At 40.2% G+C, this 20540-nt stretch overlaps 1 protein-coding gene across 1 annotated transcript in view; it reads left to right on the top strand.

Moving 5' to 3' along the window:
* usp9 (ubiquitin specific peptidase 9) overlaps nt 1–20540 on the top strand; it is a 258340-nt gene that overhangs the window by 229261 nt on the left and 8539 nt on the right. The window contains exons 39-44 of the mRNA XM_080203847.1: nt 4512–4697; nt 5389–5609; nt 13990–14078; nt 16087–16243; nt 17606–17818; nt 18138–18233. Of these exons, the coding sequence (XP_080059973.1) occupies nt 4512–4697; nt 5389–5609; nt 13990–14078; nt 16087–16243; nt 17606–17818; nt 18138–18233 (962 nt within the window). The remainder of the gene's footprint in view (nt 1–4511; nt 4698–5388; nt 5610–13989; nt 14079–16086; nt 16244–17605; nt 17819–18137; nt 18234–20540) is intronic.

Below are 20540 nucleotides of genomic sequence, written 5' to 3'. Positions count from 1 at the left end.
TGTTTACATGTGAGGAGGCCCTAGAAGCAATTAGGTTAAGAATCCCCATTATAAACAAGGGGACTATTTTGGCGCTAGGCTAAGAGAATCAGGCTGATTTTAGGAGGATGACTTCACCTGGAAATAGAACATCAAAGGGAACATAAAAGAATGAATAATTATGGAGAGGAAATTCTAAAGCTTGTATGATTGAGGCAGAAGGGGAGGACCAACATAAAATAGAAAGTGAACTTGGATATAATAAATACAAATAGGTTAAAATCATGCTTTATAGTGTTAAAACTTTTTTTAAAAATGTCTTGGTTACAATAGCAGAGTAATTTCATCTGAGTTCATCAACCTATGGAAATATACACTGTTGATTTAAATCTCCTAGAAATTGAATATAATATAAAAGAGAATCATGTTAAAAAAAAAGTGTCTATCCTGAGAACTGGAAAGATTTAAAAATAAAATGCTCAAGTTAGAAGCATACTCATTGTGAAGAAATAAAAGAGGGATGTGTTGGAAATATTCAGCAGGTCAGGCAGCATCAGTAGAGTGAGAAACAAGATTAATGTTTCAGGTTGATAATTCTCTCAGAAGTGAGGAAAGATAGAAAGACGCAGGTTGATAGGTTTTTGATAGGCAAGGGGATTAAGGGTTATGGGGAGAGGGCGGGAATGTGGATCTGAGACACGACAGATCAGCCATGATCTTATTGAATGGCGGGGCAGGCTCGAGGGGCTAGATGGCCTACTCCTGCTCCTGTTTCTTATGTTCTTAATATATGATGTATGATCATTCAAGAATCTAATGACAGCTGTTGCATCTGTTGGTATGTGTTTTCAGACTTTTGTATCTTTTTCATGATAGAAAATGTATTTTTTGCCTCTGATGTCTGGTTTCCCACTTCAAATCTGATGACTGCAGTTGTTTCTTTAACGCAAAACTTTTTTTTTTTTACTTTAGCTTTGCCAACAGGATCTTGTTCACCTTCTTGTATTTTGTCCCTTTAACTTGTCTTTTTCTGGAACGTTCTTTTTGTTCCAACTCATTGGCTCCTAGACTTTCTTCTTTCAGCAGCCTGTTTCTCCCAGATCCCTGGTCCTGTCCAGCTTAAAAGTAAAGGCAGATATTCTTTCTAAGCTAAGGTAGCCCCTAGTTGTTAAGCAACACCTAGTCTTTCCTTAGACTCTTTTTGTTTTCACATCCTCAACCCTTTAATTACAATGTAGGCTCAGTTTGAAATGAAACCAAACCCCACAGAAGTATTACCATTTCTTACACAGAAACACACAATTAAATTGAAGCTGTGCCTTGTTTCTACTATCTATAAATACAAATATTGTTTGCTTAAAACTACCTCTGTCTGTCTGCTTAAAACTACCTCTGTCTGTCTGCTTAAAACTACCTCTGTCTGTCTGCTTAAAACTACCTCTGTCTGTCTGCTTAAAACTACCTCTGTCTGTCTGCTTAAAACTACCTCTGTCTGCCTGCTTAAAACTACCTCTGTCTGTCTGCTTAAAACTACCTCTGTCTGTCTGCTTAAAACTACCTCTGTCTGTCTGCTTAAAACTACCTCTGTCTGTCTGCTTAAAACTACCTCTGTCTGTCTGCTTAAAACTACCTCTGTCTGTCTGCTTAAAACTACCTCTGTCTGTCTGCTTAAAACTACCTCTGTCTGTCTGCTTAAAACTACCTCTGTCTGTCTGCTTAAAACTACCTCTGTCTGTCTGCTTAAAACTACCTCTGGCAGAATCAGGATGGTTTTGTGAAAGGCAAATCATGTTTGATCAATTGTCTTTAAATGGGTCACTTGTACTGTAGATAATGGGGAGCTTCAAGGTTCATGATGGGAGATATAGGACGGATGTCCAAGGTAGATTCTTCACTCAGAGTAATTGGTGTGTGGAATAGACTGCCTGCTGTGATAGTAGAGTCGTACACTTTAGGAACTTTCAAGCGCTTATTTGATAGGCACATGGAGCACACCAGAATTATAGGGAGTGGGATAGCTTGATCTTGGGATTGGACGTAGCTCGGCACAACGTTGAGGACCGAAGGGCCTGTATTGTGCTGTTATGTTCTGTGAACTAGTGAATGTAATGCTCTTAGATTTTCAGAAGACATTTGATAAGGTGCCATATCAAAGGTTATTGTGGAAAATAAAAGCTCCTGGTGTAGGGAGCATTGATAGAAGATTGGCTCGCTAATATGAAAAAATTTGGCTGTAACTAATGGCGTGCCAGAAATTTTTAGAATTTATATGAATTACTTGGATGAAGTGACCAGATATGGTTGTGAAATTTGCTAACAACACAAAAGCAGATAAGCTCATTGCGAAAAGGGCATAAAGAGGCTATGAAGGGACATGGAAAGGTTAATATTTAGTGAATGGAGTAGTGAGAAAATGTGAAATGCTCCATTTTGACAGAATAAAGAAGAAACTTAGTTAACTGGTGAGAGAATGCAGATCTCAGATTTACAGGGATCTGGATGCCTTAGTACATGAATTACAAAAGGTGAGAATACTACAGCAAATAGGAAATTGAACAGAATTTTGTTGTTTATTGTGAGGGGAATGGATTACAAAAATTCAGTTATATAGGGCACAGGTGAGACCACATCTGGAATACATAATGATCTCCATTTTTAAGGCAATGTGTTGGAAGCAGTGGCAAGAGGAGACTGAACTGTCTCCTTGGCTACCATTTATCAGAATCCAGGACAAATGATGTCCCGGAAAGCACGTGCACAGGACATGAGACAGGAAGGCAAATTCCAGGGCATCAGTCACCCTATCAAAAATGTACTTCTACTGGGTCACTTAAGTAAATTTTTGTGATGTCTTTAGATCCAGAAGAAGTGCACAGTAAGGAAAGATTGTAATTTCTTTAAAAAGGTTTGTGGAATCTGTAATTTTTAAGAATAATTGAAAAGGACTTGTCATAATTTGCAGCAGTTATAAAGGCATCAGTTGTAATTTTCTTTAAGAATTATTGTGGGTTTGTGTGAACTGATGACCCTTGACCTGGAAACAGTACAAACAGGAAGTAAGTGCGAAGGACGTAATGGCTGGCAGACAGAGGAGAGCTACAAGCAGAGAAACTGGAGGATAAAGTTGTTTGATGCTCAGATGCAGACACAAAGAGGAAGCAAACTGATGTAGAAACAAACCCAGGGAATACTCAAGGAGAAGCAATTGCTGTCAGGAAGAGCTTTATTAGCTCTTCTGTTTGGCACATTGTGGGGATTGAGCAGTTAGTTACGCTTCTTGAGTCTATTAATTTGCTGAGGGCTTCCCGTTCAATGAGTGTGACCTAGAAAATGCAAGGGAAAGGCATGAGACCCCGGCTGGAGGCAAAAACACAGTTGATTTTATTATCGTTGCAACAAGAGATGTTGGTTCCACCAGATTAACATCTATTGAACGCAAGCATGTATCCAGTTTTTCACGTAACAGTTTCATTCTTTGCTATGTCTAACAACATAGTGGAGATAGTAAATGATATGCAGAAATTGTTTCCCATCTCTCATTAACAATTGCACACAGTCAAGTTCATGTTACAATGCAGCGGAGGTAAACTCTGGTCAGTATTGATAGCCTGTTAATGATTGAAGATGAACTCCAGTGAATATTGATAGGCTCAGACATTCCTCTCTCTTTAACTGTCCTCAGTTACCAAGGTTATGAGTGTTCACAAGGCCCAGGTGATTCTGACTGCTTGGCACATACAGTACACAAACAGCCCATGTCAACGTCTGTCCCTATTTTACACAGATTAAGGATGTTAACTAGCTCAGCCTGTTATCTGAACTGACGCAGGTTGTCTCATGGGCAGCAGCAGAGGTCCTTGATAGAACATTCCTCATAACAGGCAAGACGAGACAGGAGCTCCTGGGATTACTATGCATCTGATCAAAACAATTTAAAACCTAGAAATCTCTATAGACAGTTCAGAGGTGCTAAAGAACTTAGTGCTTTCCTAGAAGTGGCCAAACTGAATTGGGGTGTTGGTCTGTTGATAAGGAGCCTGGGAAAACTACATTGCCAGAACTATTATACCTTGAAGGAGAGAGAACTTCGAAGCATAGTTTGCTGCTGCTGATCGTACCCATGAAACTCATTGATAAAAGCTGTTGTCAGAGAGGACATCTAATCAACCTTGCATGAATGAAGAATGACACATTATTGGGTTGTGGCTATATTGTGACGCACATTGTGCAGGAAGTGGTGCAAATGATTTTGATTGCATAAGACACATTTTTGTTGTGTCAACTATTTGAGATGGAATTTACATTTTTATTAGCAAAGTCATTTACTTGTTAATTTGTGTAATTTGCATTGTCATTATTTTAATGAATCTGAACAATGTGGAAACTAGTTGGTAATCTGTTCATTTTGGAGTTATTCAGTAAATTTGGTTATTTTGCTTTACAGGTTCTCCATGGGTAATGCAACAATTCTTTTATGATACCAAAGGTGGTTGTTTTCAAATTATAATTGTTTCATGAATCTTTTTCACCAGGTGTGGCTGAGAAGACACAGTTACTAAAACTGAATGTGCCTGCAACATTTATGCTTGTAGCTTTGGATGAAGGCCCAGGACCACCTATCAAATACCAGTATGCTGAACTGGGCAAACTCTACGCTGTGGTGTCACAGTTAGTTCGTTGCTGTGATGTATCATCACGCATGCAGTCCTCAATTAATGGTAAAGAATGCAGATTTTTCAAACCTGGATGTTCGTGAGTGGAATGGAAAAAATTAACTGTTGTTTGCAGAAAAAGCTCTGTGATGTGCACATTTGAAGTTAATGTATGTTTAGATAGTTGTCCAAAATTGAGTCATATTTGCCATATACTGAGTTACTAAATGAATCAGCATCACATACAGTGCTTGTGTAACAGAACAAGTAGGATTTGAAGCCTCAATTTGGCAATCCATCATGCTGTGGTAGAAATTGTATAATGGTGGGATAAAAGGTGGCACCTTCCAAGAAAAGGTTCACGTAAATTTAAGTAGTTTTAGTTTGTCTTGCAGTACCTAAGTATTATTTATGAAATAAAAATCAATAACAAAAACCAATGGTTTGCTTATGTTGGATTGGAGTTGAAAATTCCAAATGTGTTGCAATGGGCATAAACTGATCATGCACAGACCCATTTTTTATTTTAGCTGACGAAAGAACACTGTTAGAATTTTGTATTTGTCGACTTGCAATCCTCCCAACCCTTTGTCTTGAAGGAAAGGAATACTTGGGAGGGGAAAAAATAAACTCCCTCCATCTAGAAAGGAGTAACAGTCAAATTTGAAAGCTTACTAACTTATGCTATAAAAATTATTTTTAATAGTTAGAAATTTTTAAAGATGAATAGTAATAAACAATGTTGTGTTTTTTTTAGGAAATCCACCTTTATCAAATCCCTATGGTGATCCCAACTTGTCCCAACCTATAATGACTATCCAGCAGAGTGTGGCAGACATCCTATTGGTACGAACTAGTTATGTGAAAAAGATTATTGAAGACTGCAGCAATTCTGAAGAAACGATCAAACTACTTCGCTTCTGTTGCTGGGAAAATCCACAGTTCTCTTCCACTGTGCTCAGTGAACTCCTCTGGCAGGTGTGGAAATGTTTATTTGGGGATTGCAGACTTTTGGGGAGAAAGAAGACTACTTAATGAAAATAAAATCAGTAAACATAAGCATTGCACAATCCTGGAATTGTAAGCAGAAAATACTGAAATCATTCAGCAGGTTAGGCAACATCAGTAGGGAGCCACAGTGGGATGAATGTTTTAGGTCCAAAGCCTTTAGTTAGAACTGGATACGACAGTGTTCTTTCATTTAAATGCAACAATCAAATTTATAAATAGATGACAATTTGTGTCTTCACTATTTCCAAAATTGCCGAAACTGGCAAAAATAATTTAATAATTCTGACTTGTTTGCATAAAGGCAAATTTCATTGCAGATACAAAAACAAAATCTTGAAATAAAAGCAGAAAATGCTGGAATTGCTCAGCAGGGCTAGTGGCACCTCTGGAGAGAACACATTTAATATTTTAGATCTGTGGCACTTGATCAAAACACAAATGTAATAAGATCTTGAAGTGAAAAGGGGGAATGTTGGAGGAACAAGAAAATAAAATGCCTGAGATAGGCTGTGGGGGATTAAATGGTGGGATTTCAAAATGTAAGACCAAAGGGGATGGTAAGAGGGTAGTTAAAAAATTAAAAGATGTGTAGAGGAAATGTGAGTGGCATGATCCTGAACAACTGCCACCTGAAAGGAAATGAAATAAGGGAAAAAAACAAAATAGGGATAGTAAGTTTGTGTTGTGCTTCCTTGGAACACTGCAGCAGACCAAGGGCACAAAGGTTTGTTCCAACAAACTCAAAACATTGGCTCTATTCTCTCTCCACAGATTCTATCAGACCTGCTGAGATTTTCCAGCATTTTCTGTTTGTGTGTTGATGCAAAGGTCAGAATGGGTGCATGGTAGAGAATTCTGGACTGAATGGTGATGTTTTGTAAAGCAGTTACTGATTCTGCATTTGGTCTCCCTAATGTCCAGGAGGTCACATTGTGAACAGCAAAATATGACATACTAACTTGAAAGAATTACATGTAAATCTGTATCACCTGGAAGATGTATTTAGGTTTTTGGATAGTGGAAAGTGGGGTGTTGCATCAACTGTGCTTTTACAGAATAGTGCGGAAAAGGAGCGAGGTGCTATGAGATGGGAGTGGACCAGGGAATGGTTCTGTTAAAATGCTGAAAGAGATCGGGTAGATGTGTGTGGTGCTGGCATCATGTTGGAGGTGTGACAGAGGATGATCCATTGAATAAGGAGACTGGGGAGATGTGAGGTGAGCAGAAGGTGATCCCTTTCCATAGTTCTATGAGGGAGTGAAAGGGATAAGAACAGTAGTGTCTGAGATGGGAGCTGAATGTCCAGGGGTATCAAGTGTTTAGGAAGGATAGGCGGGAGGGAAAAGGGGGGAGCGTAGCTCTGCTGATTAAGGATAGCATCAGGGTGGTAGCAAGGGATGATATTGGAGCCAAGGAGCAGAAAGCAGAATCGTTGTGGGTAGAGATTAGGAACAGCAAAGGGAGGAAGACGCTGGTGGGTGTCGTCTATAGGCCCCCGAATAATGATCTGGAGGTGGGGCGGGCTGTTAACGTGCAAGTAAGTGCGGTGTGCAGGAATGGGACGGCCGTAGTTATGGGGGATTTCAATCTACATATAGATTGGTCGACCCATGTTGGACGCGGTGGGCTCGAGGACGAGTTCTTGGAATGCTGCCGGGATAGTTTCCTGGAACAGTGTGTGTTGGAGCCGACGAGGGATCGAGCTATCTTGGATCTGGTGTTATGTAATGAGGCGGGTAGAATTAGGGACCAAATTAAAAGTGGAGGCGTTTAGAGTAGCTAAGTAGTGGGCGAGAAGAGGATTGGGAGAGGTTTAAATGTCAACAAAGATTGACAAAGAAGTTGATAAAGAAGGGTAAGAGAAACTGTGAAGCTGGGCTAGCGCTTAATATAAAAAAGGATAGCAAGAGTTTTTATAAATATATAAAAAGGAAGAGGCTGGCTAGGGTGAACGTTGGTCCCTTAGAGGATGAGAAGGGGGACTTAGTGGTAGGGGATGGGGATATGGCTGAAGTCCTGAATAACTTTTTTGTTTCTGTCTTCACGGAGGAGGACGTGAATAATTTGCCGGGTGTTAGAGATGGAAAGGTGGTAGGACTGGAGGGTCTTAATGACATTACTGTTACTAGAGAGGAGGTGCTCGACAGACTGGAGGGGCTGATTGTGGACAAGTCGCCAGGACCAGATGGAATGCATCTGAGGGTTCTGAAAGAAATGGTGGAGGTGATAGTGGATGCCTTGGTGGTTATTTTCCAGACATCGCTGGATTCTGGGGAAGTGCCGGAAGATTGGAAAGCGGCTAATGTTACGCTGTTGTTTAAGAAGGGTGCCAGGCAAAAGGCAGGGAATTATAGGCTGGTTAGTTTAACTTACGCAAGGATATTTTGGCCTTGGAGGGAGTGCAGAGGAGGTTTACTAGGCTGATGCCGGGGTTGAGCTATGAGGAGAGGCTGAATAAACTAGGCTTGTGCTCGTTAGAGTTTAGAAGAATGAGGGGAGATCTCATTGAGACGTATAAGATGATGAATGGGATGGATAGGTTAGAGGTGGAGAGACTCTTCCTGCTCAGAAAGGATAGTAGGACTAGGGGGCACAGCCTCAAGATAAAGGGGGGGCGGTTTAGAACAGAGTTGAGGAGGAACTTCTTCACTCAAAGGGTGGTGAATCTCTGGAATTCTCTGCCCATTGAAGTGGTGGAGGCTACCTCACTAAATATTTTTAAGACGAGGGTTGATGGATTTTTGATAAGAGAGGGGATTAAGGGTTATGGGGAGAGGGCGGGAATGTGGAACTGAGCCACGACAGATCAGCCATGATCTTATTGAATGGCGGGGCAGGCTCGAAGGGCTAGATGGCCTACTCCTGCTCCTATTTCTTATGTTCTGTTATGATAGAGCAGACACAATCAAAGACCACTCAGTCAGGGTTGCTCTGTGTTGACATCAGATCTCAGTTCATCTCTGTGAAGGTTGGCAAAGTATCCTTGGGCCTGTGTGTAAAAGATGCTCATTTCTAGTGAACAATTTGATATTGACAATATAAACACATTCCTGAATGCAAGACCTGCATGTTTGTGGGAATCATCATTGCACTTATTACAAGAGAGAATATCCAAGGAAGATTTAAAACCTGCAACACTTAGTTACATACTAATTTTATCAATAGAGGGATTAAATACATTGAATGTCATTATAACCATTTCTTTGAGTGTCTACTTGTGTGCTCTAGTGCAGTTGGTTCCATTGAAGGTAAAAGAATCTCTACTCACACAGTAGAACTGTTGTTATTCTGAGGAAAATTCAACATATTTTGTTCTTTTTGGACTTCCAGAAGTTCAGCATGTTAACAAATATGCAATTTGTAGTCTCTGCTGCAGTTTGTACTGCACACGTGCCTCTTCTCATCTTCCTTACGCTCATCTGATCACCCTATATTTCAGTTCCTTTCTCCCTCAAATTTATTTAGCTTCCTCTTAAATGCTGCCTGAGCATAGTTCCCCCTGAATTCTTGTCTGGATCTGATGATGATTGTCTTGTATTTTTAGCCACTACTTTTTGTATTCCTCACAAATAGAAAACCTCTATATTGATCCTATCCAACTCCTTCCTAATTTTAAAAGACCTCAATCAGGTCATCTCTCTTGTCTAGAAAAAAGAACTTCAATCTGTTCAATCTTTGCTGCATTCTGTTATCATCTTTGCTGAGCTTTTTTGCACTTTCTTCTGTGCCCTTGTATCATATTTGTAAAATAGAGCAATTGACTGCAGAACTCTGTGCAGTCTTAACATATTTTTGTTCCTCTAGAAATGAACTCGGATGTTTGGTTTGTCTTTTTTATGCTTTTATGCCACACCTCAGTCTCCTATTTAAAATTTGACCAAAGGTTCATGTATTTCTTTCCAGTTTCCAACAAGTGGGAGAATTTTCTGTCTGATTTGTTCCTGTTCTGTAATCTGCCAGTGATGAGTCTGAAATATAAAACAAATGATGTCTCCTACACTCTTGAAGTGTCTGTATTTTAAAGAAGCACTTCTGGCTATTCTCAAAACAGAACCTAAGATAGTTCTGTGATTTGTTGTGTTGGTCTGAAGGCAGTGAATCATGATTTCCACAAAACAGCTTCTTCAGTTTAACACACTCTGATCAAGCAATCAATAAATCCCTTGTCTCTGTTGCAACAGCCTGCATTTTCTTGAACTTGTGAATATACTGTTTAGCACAGTTAAGGAATGACTTGTGTTTAGATTTCATGCAAGCGGTGGGAGGGTGATAAAGCAAAGGTCATGGTATTTGTTGATATCAATGACATTGGTAGAAAGAGAGATGAGGTCTTGCACCAAGAATTCAGGGAGCTAGGGAGTAGACAAAACCTCTCGGATTGTAATCTCTATTACTCCCAGTGGCACATGCTAGCAAGCATAGAAATAGGAAAATAGTTCAGATGAATGCGTAGCTTGAGTTGGTGCAGGAGGGAGGGTTTTAGCTTCCTGGATCACTGAGACCATTTCTGGGAGAGGTGGGCCCTGTACAAGCGGGGACGGTCATCCATAGAAAATTACAGCTCAGAAACAGGCCTTTTGGTCCTCCTTGTCTGTGCCGAACCATTTTTTGCCTAGTCCCACTGACCTGCACTTGGACCATCTCCCTCCACACCCCTCTCATCCATGAACCCGTCCAAGTTTTTCTTAAAGGTTAAAAGTGACCCTGCGTTTACCACTTTATCCAGCAGCTCATTCCACACCCTGACCACTCTCTGCATGAAGAAGCCCCCAGCTAATATTCCCTTTAATCTTTTCTCCTTTCACCCTTAACCCATGCCCTCTGGTTTTTTTCTCCTCTAGCCTCAGTGGAAAAAGCCTGCTTGCACTCACTCTATCTATACCCATCAAAATCTTATACATCTCTATCAAATCTCCCCTCATTCTTCTACGCTCCAGGGAATAAAGTCCCAACCTATTCAATCTCTGTAACTCAGCTTCTCAAGTCCCGGCAACATCCTTGTGAACCTTCTCTGCACTCTTTCAAACTTATTTACATCCTTTCTGTAACTAGGTGACTAAAACTGTACACAATACTCTAAATTCAGCCTCACCAATGCCTTATATGACCTTACCATAACACTTATCATTGCAGAATGTTTTGCTAGTGCTGTTGGGAGAAGTTTAAACTAATTCAGCAGGGGTAGAGGACACAGACTGTTAGCAAGTAAAACAGTCAAGTCTGAGGGAGTACAGCTGTATTAAGTTTCAAGGAAGTAAGGTGACGAAGGATGGCCTGTAATGCTAGGTGTATTGCAGGTAAAACTGATGAGTCAAGGGCGATGGTTGATGCATGGAATTGTGATATCATGACCATCACAGAGACATGGTTGAGGGAGGGAAAGATTGGCAAGTCAACATATAGAATCTTTAGGGGAGATGGTGGAGAGGGTCAAAGAGGAGGAGGCATTGCATTATTAATTAAGAAATCGATTACTGCAGTAAGGAGAGATGATATCTTGGAGAGGTAATCAACACTTTGTGGGTGGAGTTTAGAAATAGAAAAGGGGCAGCCACATTGTTGGGTGTTTATTATAGACTCCCAGATTGTCAGTAGGAAATTGAGGAGAAAATATGTACATAATTTGTGGAGGTGCGGAAAAATAATAACATTAGGGTAATTACAACTGATGATTTCAACTTTCCCAACAGTAACTGGGATAGGCATAGTGTTAAGGGCTTGGATGGAGTGGATTTCTTGAAATGTGTGCAAGAGAACTTTTTAGGCCAGTATGCAGAGTCCAACAAAAGAGAGTGCCGTGCTAGATTAATTCTGGGCAGTGAAGCTGGACAGGTGGTTGAGGTAATGGTAGAGGAGCATTTTAATGATTGTGATCACGCATGGCACAATTTAAGCTTGCTCTGGACAAAGAAATAGACAAGTTGCAAAAAAATGTTTGGATTGGGGGCTGGCAAGCCGATTTTAGTAGGGCAGGATCTGGCCAAAGTAGACTGGAAACAGCTACTAATAGGGAAAGCTACAGAAGAACAGCAGTGGGGATGGGGCGGGGGGTGGTATTCAAAAAGGAAATGGGAAGGGTACAAGCTTAATGTTTCCTCTAGTTTGTTGTGAAGGAGTAACAAACCTAGAGAACCATGGATGAACATATACATTCAGGATACGAAGAAATAGAAAAGAAATGCTTTTTGCAGGTATAAAGAGAGCAAATCAGCGGAGGCATTAGTGAAGTACAGAAAGTGCAAGGTTGAGCTTAAGAGAACAATTAGGAAAGCAAAGGGGATATTAGAGAGCTCTGGCTGGTAAAATCCCAAGATATTGTATGAGTATGTCAAGGGAAAGAGTAGGGACCAATCTATGAATAGTATGTTGAATCTTCACCCCAGAGAATGAAGATGAAGGTATGGAATTAAAGAAGAGAGACTATGGTGTTCTTGAGCAAATTGACAGCAAGAAAGACAAGATATTGGAGGTGTTGGCAGGCTTAAAAGTGGACCAATTTCTAGGTCCCAATAAATTGTCCCAGTCTGCTTCGGGAGGCAAGGGAGGAGATTGCAGAGGCTCTGACCCGAACTTTTAATTCCTATCTGGCCATGGAGAGATGTCAGGTGACTGAAGAATGGCTAATGTGGTTCCACGATTTAAGAAGGATTGTAGAAGTAAGCTGGGGAACCATAAACCAGCGAGTCTCACTTAAGTGGTAGGAAAAGTATTGAAGAAAATTCTGAAGGAGACCACCTATCTCCACTTGGAAAGGCAAGACTTGATCAGGAATAGTCAGCACGGCTTCGTCAGAGGGATATCATGCCTAACAAATTTGTTTGAATTTTTTGAGGTGGTTACCAGGTGTGTCGATGAGGTAGTGCAGTTGATGGTAGTTCATAAGGATTTCAGTAAAGCTTTTGACAAGGTCCCACATGGGCAACTGATAAAGGTGGAAAATGCACATGGAGTACAGGGTAATTTGATTCAAATTTGTCTGCATTGTAGGGTGATGATAAAAGGCTGCTTCAGTGACTGGAAATCGGTGTCCAGTGGTACACTGCAGGGATTTGTGCTGAATCCCTTATTGTTCATCATTTATATAAGCAGCATGGATGATTATGCGAGGGATAGCATTAGTAAGTTTGCAGATGACACAAAGATTGGACAGGTGATTAACAGTAAGTTTGACTGTCTTGAGCTACAAGAAAATACAGGCAGGATAGTCAATTGGGCAGATAAATGGCAGATGGAATTTAACCTTGAAAAATGTGAGGTGATGCATTTTGGAAAAAGTAATTTAACAAGGAAGTATTCAATGAACAGCATGACACTAGGAAGTTCATTGGAACAAAGGGTCATTGGCATGTTTGTCCATAGGTCTCTGAAGATGGAAGGACACATTAATAGTGTGGTGAAAAGGCATATGGGACACATGCTTACATCAATTGAGGCATAGACTACAAAAGCAGGGAAGTCATGTTGGAGTTGTCTAAAAGTTTGATGAGGCTACAATTAGAGCACTTTGCAGTTCTGGTCACCACATTATAGGAAGGATGTGATTGCAATCACACAATGTAGAAGAGGCCCTTATGTCCATCAGGTCTGCACCAACACCTGACCTCCCACCTAATCCCATTTACCATAGGAGAGGATGCAGAGTAGATTCATCAGAATGCTGCCTGGGGTGGAACATTCAAGTTATGCAAAGAGGTTGAATAAGCTTGGTTGTTTTCGTTTGAGCAGAGAAGACTGAGGAGCACCTGATTGAAGTGTACAGGATTATGAGGGGCATAGACAATGTGGATAAGGAACAGCTGTTCCCATCACTGAAGAATCAGATGTGAAGGGACATAGGTTCAAGGTGAGGAGCAGGAGGTTTTTACCAGTGGATGGTGAAGGTCTGCAGTGTGCTGTCTCTGAGGGTGGCGAAGACAAGTTGCCCTGTCCTTTAAAAAGTACCTAGATGAGCTTCTCGCATTATAACATTCAAGGGTGTGGCCAAGTGTTGGTAAATGGGATTAGGTGGGAGATCAGGTGTTTCTCATGTGTCGGTGCAGACTTGATGGCCTCTTCTGCTTTGTATGATTCTAAGGCGTATCCTGACTAGAGAATAAGATGCACTTTGAAGCTTAGATTATAAAATGTTTGTGTACTGCATAAAAGCAGAACTCATTTACTATTATGTTCTCTGCTCTGGCAAAATTGAATTTATTCATTTTGTCTGATCCATTTTATGCAGAAATTCACGTCTTTAAAATCAAGCTTGAGAGGATTCTTTGAAAGGATTATCTTGAACATGAGGTATATGCAGTCACTTTATTGAAACCGCTGTTGCACATTTAACATTTAACATTTTCTTTCCCAGGTGGCATATTCTTATACCTATGAACTTAGGCCTTACTTAGATCTTCTACTGCAAATCTTGCTTATTGAAGACTCTTGGCAAACCCACAGGTGAGTGTCACTTTTGGTGTGTAATGAGGCTGCAAAATTCTTTTAATAAAGTGTCTTACAGTAGTGTTGCAAAAGATGTTTTGTGGTTTGGGAAAATAATAGTTGTAATTGAGCATGCAATAGCTGAATAAAGTTTTTTTTTAATTTCTTCCACCTTTGTCATTTGCTCTCACTACCACAACCAACCACCCACCCATCAACATTTTCTCTTCCCTGATGAAAACATTAAGCCATGATGAAGCACAGATACTCAGCGGTTGCTGCCTTTTATTGCCTCGCCAAAATGTATTCTTCGTTTGTGAGCCTTGGTTGAGCTTTTGACAATGGGGCTGGACCATCATAGCATTTGAACCAGTGTAGATCACAAGATTTGTGATCAGGACTTGAAACATTAGCTCTTTCTTCACAGATGCTGTTGGACCTGCTGTGATTTTTCCAGCATTTGTTCCAGTTTACAACATCTGCAATAATTTGTTTTTACCTTAGCTTTTTTCTTTCTAGCCCAGAGATAGTGACCATTAAAGTGTGACCGCTGTTGGCCAGGCTAAGCTAGGTTTGTCACAGAAAAGGGATATTTTACTCTGGTACAAGGTATATACTACCTTTGCCAAGTACACCATTAGAGTGCACTCGGAATCAGTTTAGGTTTGGGCATGCAAACGAGCTGCCCCTCCATACATTCAGATTCTCGAGTCATTGTGTGTTCGTAATAGTTGTGTCAAGTATTCAATTGATCATTTTGGAAAACTAATTTTAGCTGCTAATGTCCATTGGTTGATGACCTTGTACAAAATGGTTTCTTTTGCGCATCTATGTACTTCAGCCAAGCAGATTGTTCACTTCAAATTGTCGTCTGTAATTTACTATACCCAGAATTGCTGGAGATTTGTGCCCTTTTAGCCACATATTTTTCCAAGGCTTTTACTGCTAGATTTTTGTTTATCTGAAAACTCAGATCACTTTCAAGTTTCCTTAAATCTTTAGACAATAAATGATGATTTAAGGGGGTTGCTTAAAAAAAACTTATCTGAATCTCAGAAGGTTAATTCTTCTGGATGTATCTGGAATGTTGTGTGTTATGGGTGCCACATTAATAGAATCCCTACAGTGTAGAAGAGGCCATTCAGCCTCTTGAGTCTGCACCAACTCTCTGACAGATTGTCTTACCCAGCCCCCTTTTCCCCCACCCTATCCCCATAGCTCTATACGTTCCTTGTGGCCAATCCACCTTACTTGCACATCTTTGGTACCCTGGGAGAAAACAGGAGCACCCGAAGGAAATCCACGCAGCCATTGGGAGCATAAGCTCCACGCAGGCAGTCACCCGAGGCCAGAATTGAACCCAGGTCTCTGGAGCTGTGAGACACTGTGCTAACCACTGTGCCATCATGGCACCCCTGTATTGCTGTGTTGAAGATGGATTGAAGAAAAGTAGTATGAATCTTAAGATAGAGAGAACTCAGAATATCTAATATCTGGGAGGTGGGAATAATGTAGATGTGAGCAGATTTCTTTGCCTTGAAATATAACCATGGAGCAACAGGCATAAATGTAAAATTGATGAATAGGATCTGAGTAGGAGGGGGAATTTATTTATATGAAGCTCTTTCTACTATATTGAACTAAAATAGTTACAGTCAACTTACTTTCCAAATTGTATAGAGCATGTTAATTATGTACTTGTACCTAGGATTGGAGGCTAAACACTTGCATTAGCACTTCGCATATACAAAAGTTGGAGTTTAAACTTTGTGAAAGTGGGAAGTCAGCTCCTGGAGGAAGGGGGCTAGTGTGTGGGGAAGATTACCTTTAGTGCTCCATTACATTTCTCAGCATTGATATATGGCAGGTCCGGCTGGTCTTGGAATAGATTATGTCCTTGTCTGTTTAGTTAAGGCCAGAGACCTGAAATAATGAGTTGAAGGATACAAATGTGTGTTTGAATGCCTCAAACGTCCCAAGTCTCTGTTCAGATCCTAAAACTTTAAAATTTCATCTTTTCCTGCAGAATACATAATGCCTTGAAAGGGATTCCTGATGACAGAGACGGATTGTTTGACACCATCCAGCGTTCTAAAAACCACTATCAGAAAAGAGCATACCAGTGTATTAAATGCATGGTTGCTCTCTTCAGCTCATGTCCTGTAGCCTACCAGATCCTCCAGGTAATTTTTTTTAATAAATGAAATCCCAGGAGCAATGACATATGTTTCCCTGAGAGTTTGGCTCAACTTTTCTAGCTTGTGTCTCTGACAAACAATTCAGCCCCATATATAAATTGTTCTTTAGCAAAGAAAAAATATTATTTTATTCAGTAATTTGCAAGATTAAGTTGTAGTAATCAGTGTTGTGAAATCATGTCCCTCTCCAGAGGGTCTTAATTTATGTGAGAATTATAGATTTGTTGCCCTTTTGGATTCCTGTAGTTCTTTAATGATTTTTTTGGGTGAGAAGATCATGTGACTTAGCAAGCTTGGTCTGTCGTTGATGGCTATTAAATCTAATTTTTAAAATGGAAAAATGCTTAAATTAATATCAGTATGTCATGCCATCAGAGGAAAATAACTGGGGCAGTTGGGAAAGAACTTTGACCCTGCACGTCCCCCACACAAGAAACCTAAAGCTATTTTTTGTCTTTCTATGGGTGGTTATTGCAGAACAAACTGATGATGAAAGCTTGAATTTTCCTGAAATATGTGGATAAGTGTAGTATTTAATGATGATTATTCATTCACACAAGTTGTTCGAGAAAATTGGTTGACCTACTTTGCCTTTCCTTCCTAGTCTGGAGACTACTTATACATCTGTTGCTGAAAAAAATGTAACTACATGTAACAAAGGAGCCAAACATAGACCTTTCACAAACTAAACAACGCAGTGTCATACATGATTCTGTCATGCAGAATCTTAAGAAAATAAAGATGTGCATTTGTGATAGTGCCTTTCATCAACTATTGAGCTATGAGGAGAGGCTGAATAAACTAGGCTTGTACTCGTTAGAGTTTAGAAGAATGAGGGGAGATCTCATTGAGACGTATAAGATGATGAATGGGATGGATAGGATAGAGGTGGAAAGACTCTTCCCGCTCAAAAAAGACAGTAGGACTAGGGGGCACAGCCTCAAGATAAAGGGGGGGCGGTTCAGAACGGAGTTGAGGAGGAACTTCTTCACTCAAAGGGTGGTGAATCTCTGGAATTCTCTGCCCGTTGAAGTGGTGGAGGCTGCCTCGCTAAATATTTTTAAGAAGCGGGTTGATGGGTTTTTGATAAGAGAGGGGATTAAGGGTTATGGGGAGAGGGCGGGAAAGTGGAACTGAGCCACGACAGATCAGCCATGATCTTATTGAATGGCGGGGCAGGCTCGAAGGGCCAGATGGCCTACTCCTGCTCCTATTTCTTATGTTCTTATGTTCTTAACTCTGGCATGTCAAAGCGTTTACGGCCAATAAAACACTTGTGAATTGTGGTGATTGTTGTAGAGAATCTGTGTAAGTTTTAAATATACATTTATTGTAATGATCATACAGAGTAATGGGGATCTGAAAAGGAAGTGGACCTGGGCGGTGGAGTGGCTTGGAGAAGAGCTGGAACGAAGGCCATACCCTGGAAATCCACAATATACCTATAACAACTGGTCACCCCCTGTACAGAGCAATGAAACTTCAAATGGTTACTTTCTGGAGAGGTCGCACAGTGCCAGGATGACTCTTGCAAAAGCATGTGAGCTATGTCCCGAAGAGGTAAGGACTTGAGCAGTTTCTATCTTGGATTGTGAAATCTGCCCTGCAGCTAAATTTCAAATATAAAGATGGACCACCCCCCGCGGCCACTTCTCAGCCTCCTTTTCTGCCTCGGCCACCACTTCCCCCTCCATTGGCCTCGGCCACCTCTTGACCCCCCTCGACCTCTTCTGCCCACTCAAAACTCATGTTTAAACCCCATCAGTATACAGGTTTATATTCTACTTTCCTTCTCATTCTGCATCCAATTTTGCTTTAATATATATTTAAACATCCTGTGCATGCTTCTATTTGCTTAGTAAATGTATTTACGTTTTAGGAGCCAGATGATCAGGATGCACCAGATGATCATGATTCTTCACCACCAGAAGATGCTCCTTTATACCCTCATTCACCAAACTCCCAGTATCAGCAGGTAAGTTTTCTGTCTTTAGAATCATAGAATCCCTAAAGTGCGGAAGGAGGCCATTAGGCCTGTTGAGTCTGCACCTTTTCTTACCCAGGCTTTCCCCATAACCCCACATATTTAGCCCGCTAATACCCCTAACCCATATATCTTGGGACATTAAAGGTCAATTTAGTATGATAAATCCACTTAACCACATCTTTGGGGTGTGTGAGGAAACTGCAGCCCCTGGAGGACATGGGGAGAATGTGCAAACTCCACACAGACAGTGACCCAAGGCTTGAATTGAACCTGGGACCCTGGCGCTGTGAGGCAGCAGTGCTAAGCACTGTGTTGCCCTTGTACTGCCCTGTTTTTCTTCAGCTTGTGCATGCCAAATTAACTCATTGTTACTGTGTATTAGATCTGCAGGACCACTTTGATTTTTGCAAAATGAAAATAGGCAATGTACAATCTTTGAAGTTCCATGCAAAACATGATAGCAGTATAACACGTTCTTACCATGGGTGTCTATTTAAGTAAGAATTTGGAGATTTAAACTTCTTGAAATATGGTTTAAAAACCCATTTGAGATAAATTGCCAGTCTTAATTTGAGAAGAAAACTTATGTTTGTAATTACATCTAGCAACATAAATGGTACGTCATTTCTATTCACCAGCTTTCAGGTAAAGAAAATAGTGACTTTGCGTAATTTAAAAGCATTGTTCCACATCCAAGTGAATTGGGTTATATATGAATCAAACAGCATTTCATTTTTATTTTTTATTTTGACTTTTGAAGAAAACTTCCTTATCTTTATATTCAATTCAGCAATGTATCAAGATTGCAGCATTGTATTTGAGTACTACTTTGTTCTCTCCTGAAGTTGTCAGTTACTTTTCAAGTAAGTTGAAGTGATGAATCACAACTTGGGCTAAAGTTGTGTACGTCTCATCAAACTCTGCTTCCTGAATAATTTATGTTGATGCCTTGCACTAGCACCCTTTTCTTCTCACTTGCTGAGAGTTTCCTGCTGGTAAAGGACAGAGGAGCCTAGTGATTAATTACACAAACTGTATTCATAAAATTATTTTCACTGTAAAAACTTGATTTTTTTTTTGCCTCCTCTTCCCTTTTTGAGTATTCTTGACGCAGACCCTGACCTATTTAAATGATTAGTCCCAGACCATCACCTGCCACTGTTTTGCAATTAGGAGTTGTGTAAGAGTGACTGATTTATCACATTTTGAAGAAAAGCCTTTGGTTTGCATTTACTATTTACATTTCCATGGTATTATTGGATTGGGCGTTGATCATTCCACTCTGATGGTCTGTCGGTGCTCCATATATTTTGTTTTGCTTAATGATGACGTGAGAAAAATGGAAGGGCTTGTACAAATCACGACTTTTTTGTGAAAGAGAACAGGACTGGAACATTGAAGTTAAAGCAATATTTTCTATTTAACATAGAGTTTTCATAGCTATGAATGAAAAGGGAAGGGGAGTTATAGAATCCCTACAGCTCAGAAGGAGGCCATTCAACCTATCAAGTGCATGACTCTCTGACAGAGTATCTTACCAGGTCCTTTTCCCCACCCAATCCCTATAACTCCATACGTTTACAATGGCTAATCCATCTAACCTACACATCTTGGAACTGTGGAAGGAAACCCATGCAGACACGAGGAGAATGTACAAGCTGCACAGTCACCCAAGGCCATAATTGAACCTGTCTCTGCGCTGAGGCAGCAGTGCTAACCATTGTGTTCCAAACAATTATTCTAAGTGACAAATTCTACTATTGCCATTCAAACATGTGTTTTTAGTAAATATTTGTCATATTTCATGTTAATTTTAGAAACAGTCCAGTCATTGATTCTAAAGCATATCCAGTAGATGTTGCCTTTTTGCTTTGCTGACTGGGATGAAAAGTCATCTTTGACTACTTTGAAAAGCCTCCTTATGCTTGCTAAAGGAGCATTGGTCATAGCCTGAGTACAGACTGTCTATCCATGATTAAATGTTAGAGCACTCAATTTTGGAAAAGTTATTAAAAATGAGAGTTCTAAGAACATTTATAGCCATCCCTGTAAGGCATGGCTGAATTTGATGAACTCTGTGTAGAAATTGAAAGTGCAAACTTTCTGTTGTGAATGAATCAGTTCAATGTGTTGTGGCATCTTTACCTGTTGAGATATTGGGAAGCCCTATTTCATTCACACAAAATTAAAATGCTTCATCGTACAAGGTACATTTTAATATCTGAAGCTGCCATGGTTGAAAGACTTCAGGTTTCTCCCATACAAAAACTAATTATTTTTATATAACCCCTTCAA

This window comes from Carcharhinus amblyrhynchos, chromosome 15 (assembly GCF_965287045.1).
Source record: "Carcharhinus amblyrhynchos chromosome 15, sCarAmb.v2.hapA, whole genome shotgun sequence".
NCBI lineage: Eukaryota > Metazoa > Chordata > Chondrichthyes > Carcharhiniformes > Carcharhinidae > Carcharhinus > Carcharhinus amblyrhynchos.
This window is presented reverse-complemented; position numbering and strand designations above follow the sequence as displayed.